At 38.8% G+C, this 18871-nt stretch overlaps 1 protein-coding gene across 12 annotated transcripts in view; it reads right to left on the bottom strand.

Moving 5' to 3' along the window:
• Positions 1 to 514: 514 nt before the first annotated feature.
• MOCOS (molybdenum cofactor sulfurase) overlaps positions 515 to 18871 on the bottom strand; it is a 228903-nt gene continuing 210546 nt past the window's right edge. For 11 of the 12 annotated variants that reach the window (XM_087759395.1, XM_087759479.1, XM_087759468.1 and 8 more), the window contains 5 exons: positions 18688 to 18812; positions 17964 to 18069; positions 13875 to 14001; positions 11440 to 11544; positions 515 to 4108 (listed from right to left, as the gene is read on the bottom strand). In XM_087759395.1, coding sequence (XP_087615521.1) covers positions 3962 to 4108; positions 11440 to 11544; positions 13875 to 14001; positions 17964 to 18069; positions 18688 to 18812 — 610 coding nt within the window. In that variant the 3' untranslated portion in view covers positions 515 to 3961. The remainder of the gene's footprint in view (positions 4109 to 11439; positions 11545 to 13874; positions 14002 to 17963; positions 18070 to 18687; positions 18813 to 18871) is intronic. The other variant, XM_087759405.1, reaches the window with a different exon arrangement.

Here is an 18871-nt window from a genome sequence, read left to right as displayed (position 1 = left end):
GAATCACAGATCATTTCTGTGTAAACCTCATGAGAAGGGAGGGACAAGCCTTCTCTGTGATTCCCACACACACCCAGTCCTGTTAAGTCCCCAGTCTCGCCTACTGACTGATGGGTTAGGCAGGGGAGAAAGACGGTGTTGGATCCCTCCAGGCAAAGGAGAGGGAAATGAACCTTCTCTTCTCCAGCACCCTTGGTGAGAGCTCCAACCTCTGGGCAAGAGATGGTTCCAACAGGACTGCCTCTGGACTTATTTTAAAGGAAACTGGTGATTATTAGTGCATTTTGTGCAGGGCCTGAGCTGAGTGTGCAACTGACTGGCATGCTGACTAGACAGACGGAGGCCATCAGCGCAATAGCTGGAGGAACACCTCACCTGTGAGTTGCAGCAGCGATGAGGCATTCCTTCAGTCCTGAGCCACATACTCGCCCCGTGAGCCCGGCAATGCCTCCAAACAGAACCTAGCAGCTCATGAGCATAAAGGTCAAGAATGCAACCACCACCAGCAAACACGTCAAGCACAATATATATTTTATTGGTTTCATTTCCAAGAAAGTTAAAAACCAGACTGAAGAAGAAATGAATAGCATAATCTCTAAAATTTATGAACAACAATCACAGTTTTTATGCAGTCCTTCCTTTTGATTTGTGTATAATTTTGACAGAAGGGTGACCTAAAATTTTGACCATATTTTGAAGGATGCCATTGAAAGTATATAAATCATAAACGGTATCTGAAATATCTTAGTCATATCAGAGAACAGAGAGTTCAGAGGCTTCTCCTAAAAATGCTGATTTCTGTTCTGTGATTCCAGCCTCCTGACTATTATTAGAGCTTCTAATAGTCACCATTTTTGCCTTGAGATCTGAGAAGGAGTCAAGTCCCACAGAAAACGGAATGTGTCTGAATAATTCATTGTAAGGAAATATGGACTTAGTTTTCAAATATATAGAGGACTTTCTACATACAGCACTCTGGAAATACTGTATTAAGTACATTTCTTATCCATATAAGGTAAACATGTATCTGCAATTAGTCCAAAGATTTAATTTTGCAGCAATTAGTTTTGCATCCAAGTGCTCACTTAGATGAAAGAGCCTGCTTTCATATGAAATGATCTTTTTTCTATATACTCTAAAGATTGAGAAGTCACCCCTTATAGAACATATAATCTTTCTATGTAATATATACAGTGTTTCAGTGTTTAAGCCCTTTTAATTTCTGCAGTACCTGGGTTTGCATTATGCTAAGTTTCTTCTTTCTTTGAATTTTTTTTCACATTATGGGAGGGATGCTCTTTTCTACAAACTTACAGGGCATCTCATTTAAAAGTGACTCTTCCTACTTCAAGATTTTCCACAGAGTATTGGCACTGAGAAGAATTTGTCTTCATTGATGGGAAGACATATCGATACTGGCGGGACCACTCCACTTACTAGAAGGGAAGTATTATCCTTTGTTGAGATGAAAGATTCCTTATATCTCTTCCATCAATCTGAAGCGTCATGACATTTTCTATCACTGTAGCACAAGGATGTTCCTTCTGGGAAATGCACAGAATATACTAATGAGTACATACTCATATATCAGAGAAAATCTTTTTTTCCCCCTGTAAAATGACAAAATTATTCTTGATCTAATATTACTAAGCCACAGTAGAGAGAAAGTGTAATTGCCTGTAAATAATAGGTCAAAATGACCAAGCATGACATTTTTAAAGTTCAAATCCTCTCATCCTTAGTTATCATACATTGCATTAAGGCTATTCACAAACAGTATTTGTCAAGCCACTGTGTACCAAAGTGACTTATTTTGTAGTAAATCCAATAACAAGTGAAACAGAGCTTGCTGAGGTTTGCTTTCAATTTCCTTTTCTAACTCCTGTGCCATTTTAAACAAATGACATACTGGTGAGGTGAAGAGGACAGAGCAAAGCACCAGAGATCACCTGAAGGTCAGCATACAGCAGGTCTCTTCATATGAAATTTGCCAGAGCTGAGCTGGCTTTCTATCCAAAAAAACAATGTTCTGCATAACAGAAAGGCGTTGAGTGAAACAGTTAAGAGATTTAGATACCAGGAAACTGCTTTTCAAGGTTCCAAAAAGCCTGCTCATTACAACATCAGATAATTGACTATTAGACAGATAAAACCCCTGCTTTTCAAAGCAGACATCAAGGAGCAGGGCTTGGGCTCTGAAGTGGAAGGTACAACTCTCAAAACTGATCCTCAGTTTACATACATATGAAACACCTCTCTCTTTCCATGTATTTTATGGCAGGTTGTAAGAAACAGATAATGTCTCTTCTCATTTCCATTACAAAGCTCTGCTGAGAGACTAATAAGAGTCTGTTCCAGCTGAAGTGAGTAAAACCAGTTCTTCAAAAGAACAAAAAAAAAAAAAAAAAGAGGAAAGAAGAAACCAGTTAAAAACAAAGAAGAAGAAGAGAAAGAAAAAAGACCATCTTTGAATTCTGATTCGCACACTGGGCAATGTGCTTTCCTTTTCCCATCGTACGCTGCTCTGAGGTAGTCGCTCCCCTTTCAGAATGACTGTTTGACCAATTCTTCCACAAAGCCGCCTGCTCCCCTCCAGGGATATACTCAAACAACTCAAGGATTGCTTCAGCCAGAAGCACTTTCACACAGTTTGAGCCAAAATTTGCCCAAGGAAGACCTAAATCATGCTGGATGAGAGTTCTGTTGGTGCTGTTAACGGGGTCAAAATTTCATTTCCCAAACAGCAACAGAGCGGCCAGCCTAGGAGAACTTCCTCTTCCAGAAGGACTTCCTGGAAGCACGAAATCGCCCTGTGGCTGGCTGGACACATGTTGGGGGTCATAAAACACCTGGCCTCAAGGTGTTCAGTCTTGCATTACATTGACTTTCCCTGTGTTCTTTTGCTGTGTGACTTGCTTGATTTATTTTTTTCATTTTCACAATAATTGATATTTCAGACTAAGTCCTAGATTTCAGACATTTGCCCTCAGAAATCAGAAAGCATGAGTCATATTTAGGAGAGTGAAGAACTCAAAAGCCTTCTAAAAAGGACATTATCAAATGCACAAAGAGTAAGAAAAAAGAATACTTTGACGTGTTTGGGATGGAGAAGCATCCAAACTTTCAAGAGTTCCCTTAAGTGGCCATTAGGGACCGCTAAGGATAAACAAAGTTTGCATAGAAAACATGACTGTATTAGTTGAAAAATCTCTAATTAGAAAAAAATGTGTCAACATCCACAAATACGTAAGGGAACAAGTGTGCAGGAAGTCATCACATAAAATAAATCAGATGGAAAAGTAGCAAATGTGAATGAGAGAAAGAAGTCGAGAACAAATGGATGAAATTGCTTCACAGAGAATGTGTTTTGCAAATGGCATGCTGAATTTTCACTGATCTTTGTGCCTTTTTGGCATCCTCGCACACTACTTCTGAAGAGGGAGAGACAGATTTCCCAATAACAGTTCCCTCTTCTCCGGTGCTTTCACTGAAAAGCTGAATGGACTGCTACTCTCATGCCACTCTCCCACTGTTCCCTTCCCACCCACACTGCTTCTAAAATACGTCCTGCATCCTCTCTCCCAATTATGGTTTTAGCAGAGCAACATAAGGAAGTAGTGTATTGTTGTGTTTACTTTCCTTCATCGAGATGTGGGTTTCTGACAACGATGCTGGGCTTGTTTTGAGAGTCATCCACCAGTAAAACTTGATCAAACCTGTTGCATCCTGAAGCAATTGAGCAAAATAGAGTTATGGCTGCTGCAACCTAATCACAAGCAAAAACATGTAGGTGAGCTGTAATTATCAAGGGTTCTGCCATCTGATAACATTTACAGCAAACAGAAAATTAAAAGACTTAAATCAGAAGCAAATGAGTGGAAGCTTTTTCTTTTTTTTTTTCAATAACTGACTACTGACTTTTCCCTGAAGTTGCATATAAATCTCATCTCCACCAGAGAATCTATCCTGAACATTTTTCTTCACTGGATGTTGGGGGCTGAATTTCGGTATTCTCCTTCAGCACTGGAAGTACTTGAGACCCAACCGATAAAATATCTGGAAAGGGTGAGCGGAAGGGCTGGTTCATCAGGTATATGCCAAAGTTGGTCTGAAAAAAGCAAAATATTTATTAAGACACAACTCATGTTAAAGTAATCAGATCTATAGAGGATCTCACAACCCAGATATGTTTAGAAGAACAATATTGCTTTAAGAATAAGGAGGTATGTACTATCTCCATGTAATTAAGAACATTTTTAACTAATTAACTATAATAAACTGGTAAAAAAAGCTACCCCCATGCTATTCAAGAAGAATACCTTAAGTAAATGGATAAATAGTGTATTATTTCATCATGAGTGCCATAGTATCATATATGTAATTTACACTCCCTCACAGTCTTCTCATTTAATGACTCTTCTGACTTCTTGAAAAATACAGTTAATGCATTATCACAGATAAAGGCTAGGCAGCATGAGAATGCATGTATGTTCAAACAGCGAGGAAGTCTTGTGTCTTCTAGCATGAATTATTCATCTTGTTAACAGAACTTTGTTCTGTCTAGCCTTCGTGAATTTCCCTTCATTTGTTTTTATGAGTATTTTAGTATATTTTACAGAAAATACTCAGAAAGTTTGGTTTATTAGGACTACCACTTGTTATCTATCACATTACCTGTGAAGCCATCCTACATAAATAGTAGAAATACTTAGATATGTGTCTGTGTGATACTGAATAATAAAGAAAAGGGGAACAGGATAACCACTTCACCCACTGACCGTACAACCCTTGAGGGCACTGAAAACCTGATCTGAGTGTCTGCACTCTTATGTCTGGGCTTAATCTTAAGCATGTTGAACATTACAGTTGTAGCTGTGAACAGCTGCGTGTGATCTGGAAATGTCACAGGAAGGGACTGGTGTGTTTTTTTGGTTTTGTTTTCCAACACTGGAGAATTTAGAAATGCACAAGAAACAGACTTGCAATCTCATGATAATATTTTCCAAACTATTAGACAATGGCTAATTAAAGAAATATGTAAAGTAAGAAATAAAGGAATGCTGAAGACCACGTTAAATTGATAATTGATTTGTAGACTTCAGAATGTCTTTGTTCTTCAAACTGGGGACCTTGGAAACCCAATGCTAATTTTCTTGTCTTTTTTTACAGGTTTCAATTAAAAGTATTTTGTTTTGATAGGCTACAGCCAAAATGTACCAGCCACTCTAAAGTGTAAAGTAAATAAATAAGCAAATGAAGTTCATTTGGTATTTCTGAAAAAATAAATCATAAAAACAAAACTCTATTCTCCTTCTCCATTTCCTGATTACATTTACTGCCATTGATCAGATCGATGATCCTGAAATTGAGGGAATTACATTTACAGGAAGTTTAGAAAAATACACTAGGTAAAAGGAATTGCAATAAATTAAAAAAAATAGTGTTAGCTGAATTTAAGGGAGCATATTTGACAGACTAAATATGAAGGCAGTATGTTTTCTCCTGTTCTTGCACTGTATAATTAAATACAGTAACGAGGTAACACGAAACAGCTTTTAGTCTTTGAAGAATTAGCAAGAGGTAAGGCTAAGACCTACTCCCAAGTAAGAGAGATGCTGTAAAGCAGAGATCTATCCAAACATGGCCTCAGACTCTGAACTTGGTCTTTCTGTTTCACTTGTAATCCTAAACATTACAAAGAAAAACAGCTCCCAAGCAGAGGTTTTTTGGCTGCTTCTGGTATTCCTTCACTGGCATTTCACATATATGGGGTATGAGTTGGACCTGATCAGGCCTATCTTGACACTTTTTGGATACCTGTGACCATAATGGTGTCCACACTGGTGAACAAAGAGTAGATCCTTATGCTCAGTGTTCTAGTATTTAATGCTGAGGAACGACTGCAGCACAGTAAGATCCCAATCCTCTAGCACAGTGACTGTGCTGGATCAACCATGATGCTAAAATGGTAAGCTAGCAACTGCTTCATTTAAAATATTAAAGTACATAGTATTATTTTTCTGTTCTTGCTTTTCTCTTATTTTTTGGCAAGCTGTGGTTTCTCTGTTGGCATAAATGATGTGGTTTTCAGCCTTGTGGTTAATAACCTGGATTTACTTCCTATACCCTGGTGCAAAAATGACAGTTGCCATAATTTTGTTGTTTTAAAAAATCAGACAATCATAAAACAAATATTGTAAAATGAATATTAGTCCATGCTACACCACATTTCACACAGGAAGGCATTTTATAACTCATCCATGTAAATGAACTTGCTTGATATGTGAGAAGTTTTTATTTATATTTACTGTATTGACATCTTGATTTATCTTAAAATGAGACTAAAATAAATCTGGGCAGATTGTTCACTGTCGAGAATTTAATTTACCAATTTTTCTATTGTTGTGACTCATTTCGCAAGAATTTTTTTCTTAAAGCACTTTAAACCATTCATAATTATTTAAGAAAATGCATATGTGAATACATCTTACCTTCAGGAGTTCTCAAATACTATTTTAATACTGGTCTTTAGTATTTCCCTACTGTGACTGGGCATCTAAAGTCTCACAGTAATTTTTTCAGTGCTGAGACTGGGTGATGCCCAAGGAGTTTTCAAGGTGATGATATACTGATGATATACGTGCTTGGAATTGCTGACCTCTTTCTTTTGTGAATGTTCTTCAGACTAAAACTTAGCTTGCAATTACCAGAAGTGTATTTAATATCTTTTAAGTAAATTTCCTTGTTTTTCCAATAATTACAAATATTTACTCAGCAAATACTGATAATAGCAACCCACCCCCCAAGCAACCACAAAAGCTGTGCATCCTGCCATTTCAGCTCTGTTTCAAGAGAAAGATAAAATATAGAAATTGGCCCTTCTCACATTTCACTGTTGAAAAATGAAGCTTTCAGATGCAGAGATTACAGCCTGCAGAGTTATTACAATGAACAGCATAATCTCTCTCTGCTGTTGCTACCTTTTCCTGATTTCAAGGGCATTTTATTCTGCATATAACCTCGCCAGAACACACCCAGAACTAGGCAGGGAGTGCTGGACTGTGAGTTCTGGGGATGTATCTGCTCAGTCTTCTGATGGCAGTAGGGGCTCTTCCCATCACTCTTCACAGGGACAAAAAATGTAAAGCTTCATGATTAGTGAAAAGCACAATACTGCTGGGAGAAACAGATAAAACATACTTATTCTTGCCAACAGTGAATCATATGATAGTCATTACACTCGCTTAAAGGAGGAGCTACAAAATGCTGTCATTCTTGCATGTTGTTTCAAGTACTGGATCAACAGTAACAGGCACTGCTTAGATATTCACTGACAGAGAAATATCCTGGGTGCAGTATCTCCTTTTGTAAGATAGAAACCTGAGGTGCTACATCTGACAAAAGCTGAGATGAGATGCCTTCAAGCTACAGCTCCTAAACAATCAGTTAATGCAGATTAGCACTTGGTAGGGAAAATGCCCTCTAGAATGTGTAACAAGCACGTAAGCGATACTGCATGCTACAGCTTAGCTTTGGATGGATGAGTTCTGGCTTTTGCCCCTGGATGTAGCTCTCAGCTGCCTTCTCCCAATAGATAAATTTATCTGTTCATGTCTTCTCATTTTATTGATACAATAACATAACCTCTCTCCCACGCAAAGGTTTGGGACATGCAATTATTAAAGTAGAATATTTTTTTTTTTTTAACGTAAGGATGCTTTATTAGCTCTGGATTCACCAAAACTTATTAGTAAAGCCTTACAAAATAGGAGAGTGGAAGTACTCACTTTCAACATGCTGATTTTTCACACTGGAAAACAGGGAAACTTTTAACTTGGTATCAAAAAACCCATCTTGTTCTGTTGAAAATATCTGGGCAGCAGAATGTTTTCCTAAGAACTGATTTTCCTTTGCTCTGCCTTAAATAAATGCATTTTCCAGTTCAGCCATCAATGAGAAAAGAGAACCATATTATTTCAGAGGTCTATTAATGACATCAATCACTGTTTGCAAATGTTCCAGATCTTTGGATGAAAAGCATTGCTTAGTGTAAAGCCCTGCATTACTATGAAAATGATGATAATGATGCATCAGATAAGAGAAGTCATTTGCTATCCTTGCTAATGTTTCAGTAAGCAATCCAAAGGCACTCTAATTCTGCAGGGAAAGAAGCTCTCCCAAGGCACAATGAGATACATAAAGGAGGATCAACAGCCTGCAGGAAAAAACACAAGCCTTTCAGTGTATGAGGGCATGTGCAAACATAATGGATTTCCCTTGATGTACCGCTATCCATACATTTATGCTGGGGCAGACTGCTAATGCTATTCCCTTTGCTACCTCGACAGCAAGTCTCAGCTTATAGCACTGCTGCAGATTTACCCACAGGGCTTCCGCTATTGTTAGCGTTAAAAGGCATCTGCAAAACACAGAAGACAGGCAAGAAGTCAGTGTTCTCTCCTTTCGGTCTATGTGTGTTTTGCATCAGGTGGTGACGCATGTGAAACAGCGTGTGGCTGTTTTTATGCTATTTGCTTAATGTAGTTATCTAGTCTTTCGTAGTCTCCTGCAGTAACAGAGAGAGCTCTGTCACAGAAGGAGAGCTCATTTTTCCTTTTCAGTCAAAAATTACAGAAGGAATCCTTAATGAGTGTTTCTTCAGAACTGATGGCAGCAGAGCTCAAGTTCGCTTTGTAGGGGTGTTTGCGTTTTATTTCAAACAATGTGATAAAAGGTTTCATGAAAAGTAGCTGGCTAGGCTTCAGCACCCTGCTTTACATTTATCAGGAAACATGCACATTGCTTGTGTGGCTAATTACAGTAGCTGGTTCTGACTTTCAGCTGCAATCCCTCTATGCAAAGCCTCAATCTTTCAACGTTGAGCACCAGGTTCTCACAGTCTCAGAGGGATGGAGAAAAATATGATTTCAGAAATAAATATCGAACCACCTCTTACAAGACTTACTTTATTTAGCTCACTCTTGAAGTTCATTGGCAGTGCTGTCATTTGGGCTACCAGTTTGATAAAGTTTGATATATTTTTCCAGGTTGGTGTTCTCAGAAAAACAAAGCAAAATGGTAAATATTGACATCTGGCTCTCTTGTTAAGCATTCAGGATTTGCTATCCATTCGCATGTGCAGTATCTTTAATGTTTTGGAAATCAAGCAACTACAACAGCCTTTCAAAAATATCAATTCCCCTTCTACTGGGAAATTAGCTTAAATCTTACTTTGCTGCATTTGTTTTTTGTAGTTCAAATCGCATTATTGACAGCTGGGAACAAACACTGCTAAATTCCTTCACTGAATCTGTATCTGATAAAAAAAGAAAATGAAGATAATTATTTAGATCATTATTAGATGACTCCTTAACAGAAAAGCACATGCTAGAGACATGAGTCACCAAAGGATTAGCTCTGCAATTTAGCACAGTCACATGAACTCGATGTTCTTTCTCTCTCCCGCTGTGAACTGTGAAAGATTTGGATCAATGTCCTCTGTTAGGTCTGCTTAGCACACTGAGGATGCCATAGTCCTCAGGTGCTACTCACTGATAACCAGCTGCTGACCATCACCCCACAGGTGACTTGCAGGAGGGATGGGCTCTGACATCTTCTCAGGCCAGTTCAGGCAAAACTACCAGTTCACACTATCTCTTTCAGCTGTCAAGCTAACCCAGAGGACTTGGCCTTATGCAATGAAGGGCATGCTAACAAGATCCCATCTGCCAGCAGCGCTGAAGGCTGGGAAAAATAAAAAAAAAGCTGAAGGCCCGGTTCTTTGCAGCATGAATATCATTGCGCAGCTGAGGGAAGCAGAGCACTCCCCTGCTGTGAATAGCAGCACTGTGCTCTGCAGCGCCTCGCCTTGCCAGGCGTCTTTTATCTGGTGCCAGGTTGTTCTCAAGAGGCTGGATTGCTCTCTTTGCCTCAGTGCTGTTTGAACGAGTTACTTGGTTCTAGGAGTGCTTGTATCAAGAAAATCTTTGCATTGCTGAGTTAATCAGAATGAAAGAGAAGCTCATCTTTGCTGCGGGAAACATGCAGAAGATGCTTTGTCTCTCCTGGGAATCTGTGCCCCAGGTAAGGTTTTGTTGCCATTTGAGAAAGACCCTAAACACAGAGTGCTTTCCCTCTACAGAGGACTCAAGTCATAATCCAGTAAAACCCACGTGGGCAGAGAAAGCCCTCTGCATACCGCACCCCACGTGGCAGCTGGCAACATCCTTGCCCAGAGTGCCAGAATGCCCTCTGAAGTGTCCCAGATGTTCCAGCTGTGGCTCACCATTACCTGGAGAGGGCTCTTGTCCTCAGGCTACCCACCATGACCAGGAGCTCATCTCACAAAGGCACACGCGCTGTGGCGTTCTGGATGTCAGAGCCTGCTGTGCAACCCTAAGTCATCTCAGGTCAGCGGGAAGCTGTGCCTAGACAGCTGGCCCCTGCCTGCTCGCCTCCCCCGTCTCACTCTGCACCAGGCGGCTGGCTCCGAGGGAGCCGGCGGAGCTATTCACCAAGGATAACATTCATTGAAAATGTAGCCCTTTGTTTGCTTACTGAGTCACTGAGACGAATCGATTTAGTATTTTTTTTTTTTTTTCAAACGAAGAATGCATTATTTGTAACTTGTTTGTGCATTGTTTGGGTGAATAATTTTCAACCTATTTGTTATTGCTCTGCCTCTGTGCTGTGCCCAGTCTCTGGTATTTGGCTGGTACTGGTGAAGCTTCTGAGCCCTGACTGGCTAACGGACTTTTACAACAGAAGTTTAACGAACAGGAAGCAATGAATTTAGAGTAAGGATTTTCAGCTAAATAAATACTTATGAGGAGATTTGTGAAGCTTTTGGGATGCCAAACCGTCTAGCCGTTGTCTGAGCACTCTCAATTCCAAGAAGCAATGCAACCTTAGGAAGCAGAAGGACTCCAAACGAACACCTGTATTTCACGCTTTTTCTCCAGTCACTTTCTTAATCAATTACTCTCCACTTCGACTGTATTCACATCATCTGCTCTGTTTTTCCTACTAATTAGTTTCTCACAGAAGAATAAAGTTTAGTCTTATAAGCTAACTGTATCGTTTCAAACTTTCTCATTTTTCTGCAGATTTCTCTTCTTGAATGACATCAGCGCATCAGCTGGTGTTTTTCAAGACCAAAATAAACACATTGTAAAGTGGTACATACTGAATAAAAGCAAGCACAGTAAAAAATAATGCATATTAATAGTCAATTTCTGAATAAAAACCATGTTGAGCATTTTATGGAAATACACCATGTCATTTCTGGGTTGTAAGTGCATCCTCTTTTTACTGAAAAAACAAATGGTAACAATTAGCATAACAACTTAATCGTGAATATTCTCTCAGCAGATATTTCACTATGCACGCAATGAAGTCACTACATCTTTCCATACAGCTATTTTGGAGTACTGTACTGACCTTTCTGCCTCTGGCAGCAGACAGAGACTGCAGAAATTCTTTGTTTCGTTCCCCAGACTGTTGATCAATGCAGATTATTTGACATCTGCTACACGGACCCACAACCTGAAATTTCAGTTAAAGAAGGTTCACAGGTGTATATCAAAGCAGTACAACACAGAACAGTACAAGCTTCTGACCATCATAATATCTTAAAAACATATCTTTCACATACTTTTCCTGTGTTCTTTTATGCTTTAATTATGTAAGAGGTCAGGCTTGTTCACCTAATGTAGGTACATTTTCAAAGGGTCTACTTGCGAAGGTCTCACTGATTTTTTAATTCACTTTCTCTTTTCTTTTTTTTTCAGGAAAACTTTCCCAGAGACAGAATCTGAGAAATCAAAACCATTTACATATTTGTATTTCCTGATGGCTTCACTTCATCTACGGGCTGGCAGGGCTACTTGCCCAAAGGGGAACGGAATACAAAATAAAGCTAGCACCTCAGTATTTAACCCAAGGAGGATTTTCTTGGAGTTAAACTAACAGGGTTTGGTTTACATTGTTTCAGTGCAGCTGAAATACACAATACCTCCCATTCTTTCTTATAGGTATAGCACTTGTAGATAATCAGAATGCAAGATGTGAATTTTCACAAGTTTATAGAATCAGAAGGAATAATGAAAGCTCTACTGTAACATCGTACAGAGCATCGTTCTTAAAGTTAATTCTTGTTTGAAGTAGGGTGTGTTTTTAGGGGAAAAAATGCAATTCATTTCTTTGTACCTTTTAAAGCATTAAAATTAGGAAGGAAGACATATTCCAGTTTCCCTTAATATTGCAACCCTAACTTTAGCAAAGCTGTATGTTATAGAAACTGTCTTAACAGTATCTCAGTATACACACTACTTTTGTAAAATGTGTCATAAATTTCAAATAGGGCAAATAATTAAACCTGACACTGCAAACATTTTTATATGCTGATCTGAAGTGCTATTTCAGTTCTTTGAGTTACATCTAGCACTGCTCGTACAACTCTTCAGTGTAATCATCAAAACCATACATTTGGCTCAGCTTTTCAGACAATGATTTTCCACAGCTTTAATATTTTATTAAAAAACCAAGAAAACAAGACAGAGAAGGAGATATTTTTTCCCTGCTTTGCTTTGTTCAACAGCTTCTTCTACCTTTCTCCTGCCATCAAGTACCATTAACATAATTTCTACTGTTACTACCTCAGTATCTGAATAAGGACCTAGCAGAGACTGGAAAAGACAATGCAAGTTGCATAAGCCTTTCTATTTTCAGCTTGCATTCCTAAAGTATTTCAATGCCAGAAACAGGAATGTCTTTTTATTCTGTAGTTTTACAGTATCTTCCGCAACAGGATCCTGAGCTGAGCTCCTTAGTGCAACTCCAGCCTCCAACAATGTGTACACCAAGGATTTTGTCCTCATCTCCTACCTAAAGAAAATTTTCCTCAATTTTCTGTAACTCATATTATAGCTTACTGTAAAAAAGTACACATAAGAAGACAGCAGATAAGTCATAACTCCCATCTTTACTGAAAAAATGGCCTCTCCATTTCTTACAGTATGCTGACCAGAAAGAAATAGGAGTGATGTCTATCACAGCTTCTAGATCTGACCTTAGCATTTCTGTTATTCACACCTTCATTATCATCCCTAAGAAAACAATGAATAAGCAACTTTCACAACCGAGGCAATGCATTTTCAAATACATATTTCATATCTAAGGACCAGACAAATCCAATAGAACACGTAATACATGTGTGCATCATTCCCTTAGGTCTCATGTGTAGCTTCTTCATGGATCCTTTGTTTTTAAATAATGTATTTGCCAACAAAGTCTAACTCTTCAGCATCTTCCTTACAGTACAAAGCACATTGTGTTATTAGATATAATAGGAAGCATAACATGAAAAAACTCTACCAGGCTAGACTTAGAAACATGTCTTGAATGGAGATTAAGACAAAATGTATACAACAGAGGGCAACAGAAAGTGATCGTTCACTTGTATTCATGTTCAGTCTTTTGGCAGTCAGTTGCTTGATGTACAGCAACCTGAGGTTACATTTGGACTATTATGCTTAACAGCAACCAGTATTCTCTCGTGACACGCTGGCTAAATATTTGCTGCAAACTGCCTCAAAACAGTGACTATTTTTCCGTTCAGTTGGATAGAGGTGGGAAATTTTATGAATTATGAAACAAAAAAGGTGTGGAGAAATATGTCAAAACCTCTCAATTATATTGAAGCATGTTTGCCACAGGTCACAGCATGTTTGGTTTTTTTACACACTTCATAAATTTTATCTGCACAAACTGTGCTGCCCATGTTCCAGTCAAAGCCTTGCAAAAATTGCTCTGTCTCCTAGGGTCAAAATACTTTATGACAGACTGGGACTAGGACAAGGGAGATGAGTTCCCACCTGGAATCGCAGAGCACCTATTGAAATCTCAGCCCACTCTTCTTCTTCAAAGGACTCTGGTGCACTGATGACAATGTTGGCACGAAAGCGTCGGATTAGTTCCTCTATTTCCAATGGCTCTTCCAATCTGCCTTACAGAGTTGACGGAGAAAAAGAAAAATAAGGTTTAGTAACCAGCTCTGCACTAGATATTTGTGCTATAAGAATCTAGTGGCTAATATGATTTAGCAAATGTTTCTCCAGAACAACCTGGACCAAATTTTATTACAAAGGCTATGAAAATGGCACAAGGTATTTAACTATATTTTTTTAGCCTTCAGCTGTAATTTGTAATCCTTCAACTATAATTTGTAATCCTCTAGGTGGCTTCTTCAGAGGTGTAACCCAGAACTGTGAAGTAGATCTGAAAGCATGTAGACAGGTGATTGTGAACAATGCATATGAGAAAATTCCTTGTTAGTTATCATATGTAAGGCTAATGGTAACACATGAAAAGATCTTTTGAGTTAGCAATCATTTGACTCGTTAAATGGTTCTAAAAAGAAGGCAAATAGAAACTTATTCTGCACATGCTGCAGTGGCAAAAGGGACAAAATCAGCAGATGCTGAAGGTGAAAAAGGCCAGTAAAGGCATTTTATAAGAGAATGTATTCCTCATTTTATTATTATTTGCCTTTGGGATGCAGCAGATGATTGCACCAAATGATAGGTGTTTTGAAAAAAATTAATCTCTGTGTGGCAGTATCTCCACCTTTTTACAAGCATTTGAACTGCCAGAGTATATATTTGTGTCAGTGCAGAGAACATAGATGAGGCAGACAGAGCAGCAGACTGCATACAAATATCAGAAATCTGGCTGTACCTTTGAATTGTCATTCTTCACTCTTCTTCTAAAGGAGAACCTGACCAGTACCAGAAAAAAAGACAGCCCTAAAATTTGCAAGGGAGTTCTCTCAGCACCACTGTTAGTATGGAAAAGCATTTCTTTTTGCATTAGCTATTATGGACATGAACAACTTTTGATACTCCATCAGCTGTAGTCCGACAACTTTGGGATATGACATCCTACAGCAGAGGCAGAAACCTGGGTAAGTAGTGAAAAGAGAAGTTTCTGTCCTGGAAAAAAATATTTTAAAAAAGTAAGAACATACAGTTTAAAATGTGTTTTAATTAAAATGAGGGAAAACATGCAAAATCAAAGCACAGGGAAAACTGTTCACATCAAGCAGTCTTGGCAGAAGAGGCCTGTTAGGTGAAAGGAAGAGCTTGGTTTTATTTAAAATAGTCTGGATGATCTTCTTTAGCAGACAAATGTGCATCAGGATAAATTGCCTGTGCAGACTTTCAGTCAAATCACACACCCCTGCTCCACCGAGCCTTTGCTGTTCACAAGGGCTTCAGCAGCCTGGGGGTAGAAAGCGGGATGGGAAGCTGAAAGGCTACAGGTTTTCCCTTGAGTTCCCACAAGCCATACCATGGCTGAGACACAATTTGTAATGATTGCAGGACATAGGAGACAACAGAAAGTGTAAACTACGCCGATGCTCAGACAGACAGGGTGGAAAACAGCAGTTAGTCATGAACAAGTTCAGTTATGCTGTTGGGCTTCCTAGCTTTGCTGTGGGCTCTTGGAGCTTGGATGCTGTGTAGCCTCTAGTTTTGAAAGCATTTTTTTGACATGTCAGTGCTTGCCACCCCAGCTGGTACCGGTGGCGGCATCAAAAGCCCCAGTAACCTCAGAGCCAGGCCTGCAGCGTCCTGAGCCAGCTGCTGAAAACTATTTCTAGTTTCTACTGTTTTATCACTTGCTGCTGAGCCTCCAAGACTGCAATGCCCCTACTCCTACTCTCTTTGCCTTCAACTTGCTCAGGCTCACCTCCAAAATACCTTACCTCTCCTGCGCCTAATCCAAGCCCTCAAAACTGCTTCTAATTACTTGGCAGCAGGTATCTGAGTAAATGCCCAGGTGACAGGCACCTTCATCTTGCAAATCTCAACCAGGATCTGTTGTGAAAATCAGTGTATTTTGCCAAAGCCGGCCTGGGTACTGTGGACTTTCTACAGTACCGGGCCCTGCAATCCACAACGCATTAGATATCTTTAACAGGCAAATTTGAAAATTAGTATTTGCATCTTTAGGGGCGTATTTCTAGCAAGAACATTCGAGCGTAAGGCCAGGACATGGGGATTTTCATGCAGGTGACCTGTAAAGAGGTCTGCCAGAGAGGCGGATGTCTTCATATACATATAGCTCTCCAACAGTATGTTACATTCTAATTTTTAATTAAATTGCTGTTTCTGTTTTAGATGACCTCAAGAGCCAAGTGCAAGCTGGAAGATTAATTTTTACTTACAGAATATACAAATAAAGAGAAACTATTAAAACTCAATTGAAGATTAAAATTGTTTTATAAATCTTAGCAGGTTTCCATTAAACAAAAACAAACCCACATGCCAAGAAGCTAAATAATACTTTCTAAAAAAGAAAAACACTTAATAAAGACCCATATGTGCAGATTCTAGAAAGTACATTGCACAGTATTTGGAAAGTTTGTACACCATGATTTAGTAACAGTGCAAAATGATGATGCTGTATATCTGCTGAATTCATTTCCCCAGCACTCTGAGAGAGCACTGCATGGCAAAATAGGGAAGAGTTTTCCAACTTGTGCTGCGGAGTGGGAAGCAAGATGCTTCTCAGGCATCATGGCAGCTCCAGTCACATCTGGAGTTTTCTTTGAAGAAAAGGAGATTACAAGCCTAGTTGTACTGGAAGATATTAGGCACAAAATCAGTGGATCATCTGACATTGCACGTTTTACCACAGTTCCCTGTCCTGCTTCATCCTCACTTGCTGCTCCCTCTGGTGCCTTACGCCTCTTCTTTGCACTCAGATCCCATGTCTGGAACGTTTCTCACTGGGTCTTACCATGGAAAAAGCCCAGTCTGAGTAATGGATGCTTGCAAGTGTTGTTCTCCCAAGGAGATGCAACTGAGCCAGTCAAGCCTCAAAAGAAGGCATTAACTAATCACTGAGAAAGGGTAGTCAAAACAGCTGAGAGATGGACTGATTCAAACCTTTTCCAGGCATTTTTCCCAGAGGAGCACTGCCATGATATGCTAAAATTGCCCAACTGTCTTCTCCTAAAGAAAGAAAACCCTCAGGCAATGCAAGCTCCAGTGGTCTGTAGTGATGCTTCATTCAGTCACTGGCTTTAAATCCTGAAGCTATATACATATCCTCCTACAGCTACATATACATAAATTCTTCCTCTATTCAAAACAGGAATTTCAATGCAGGGGGCATGTTTAGTGGCTGACTAAGAGGAGAGAAGATGACTCCAAGCAGAGGCAGGGATCTTTGGTGAGACAGGAAAAGGGGGCTCAGAGACAGATGCCGGGGCTGTGGGATGCACAGCTATGATGGAGGCCTTGGAGGCAGATTTTCTGTGGAATTTGAGCCTGTCCTACTTATATTCAAGAAACAGCAACTTTCTATTGTCAGCATATGAAAATTTATTTGGTAATGAGTTCCTTATCTTTGAACTGTGGGCTGGCTCAATGTTTCATTTGCTGCTTGTATCTCCCACTTTTGTACAAGTAAAGCCAAATTCAATTAAGAAATTAAAGTAATCCAGTCCTGTGAGTAGTTTTAAAATATTTCTGTTGTGAATGTTTGCTATAAATCTTAATCCTTCCCATAGGAAAGAAATAGTTCAACAAGTAGCAAGATTTTATATTTTCACCTGCCAGATTATTTATGTTGAGAAAACATAATTATCCTTGTTCTTCCCACAAATAGGAGTTGGCTGGTTCCCAATAGTCTCTTGCCATCAAATTATTTGACAAGAATTTTGTTTAAGTTTTCCTAAAGATGACTGGCAGAAAGATTATGTTCAAGTATTTAATCCAAATTTTCAGAAGTCATACAGGAATGAGTAATTCCACCAGTTTAGTACCCATATATTTGTTGAACATTGAAAAGTAACTACCTCTAAATTTCCAGACAAAACAGTTATATTGGCATTTGATGGCAAGATTCTGTAATCCAAGACCGCTGAGAGACATCTGGAGACAGAAGGATCTTACCTTGCAGAAATATGTTCTTTCAGCTGCAGAATGCTTGCTACATTTATCAGGAGGTATTGTGCTTCATTCACAAGAGAGAGTGAGATGTTTGTAGCAGATGCCAGACCTAAAAAAATGAATCCAATATTCTAAAATGATCATTAAAAATCAGGAAGATTATGCTAGTAATTTCACCTCATCTTTCCTTTGACCTCTTATTCATTCTCATTAAAAAATTATTCATTTGGCTCCAGACACTAAGGAAAGATTCCAAGAATCCCCTCAAACCTGTAAATGATAATGATGCAATGCATTTAGAAACTGAGATAGAGCTGAGATTTTACCAAATTTATAAAACAATTTACAAGCGCAATATCTGTGGATTTTTTATGCTCTTTCCATTCAATCCTTTTTTATAATGCAATTTAGTCTAAGAATAAATTCTTTTTTTATAGATTTTTCATGATAATTTTTTCAAAATTATCATTGAGTTTCCAGACAAAATCATGGTCATGATGATAAAAAAACCCTCAGACTGGTGTATCTGTATATTTTCACCAAATGTAACAAGTAGAAGGGCAGCAAAAACAAAGTTTGGGTATAAATGTAACCTTTGAAACCTACCAGATCAGTATTGAATGACTCTTTTGCCCTTTATCAGGATAATTATATAGTCAGTATGAAGTCCATGAGCCTGATGTTTACAAAGTGAGGAATCACAAATTTTTTAAGAATGACAACATACCTTTTGTATTTTTCTGATGCGACCTGTTTTTCATGTCTGAACTTTGTCTTATCAAACGACATGGACGACCAAGAAACAAAGAGAACCAGTCAGCAATTCTTTCTCCACAGTCATAAGTTTTTACCCTATTATGAGAAAAGAGGGACTTAGCAAAATTTGATTGCCCAAACATTAATTTGCAAAA

Source organism: Nipponia nippon, unplaced genomic scaffold, assembly GCF_047370975.1.
Source record: "Nipponia nippon isolate SJK-2023a ecotype South Korea unplaced genomic scaffold, ASM4737097v1 scaffold_1, whole genome shotgun sequence".
Taxonomy (NCBI): domain Eukaryota; kingdom Metazoa; phylum Chordata; class Aves; order Pelecaniformes; family Threskiornithidae; genus Nipponia; species Nipponia nippon.
This window is presented reverse-complemented; position numbering and strand designations above follow the sequence as displayed.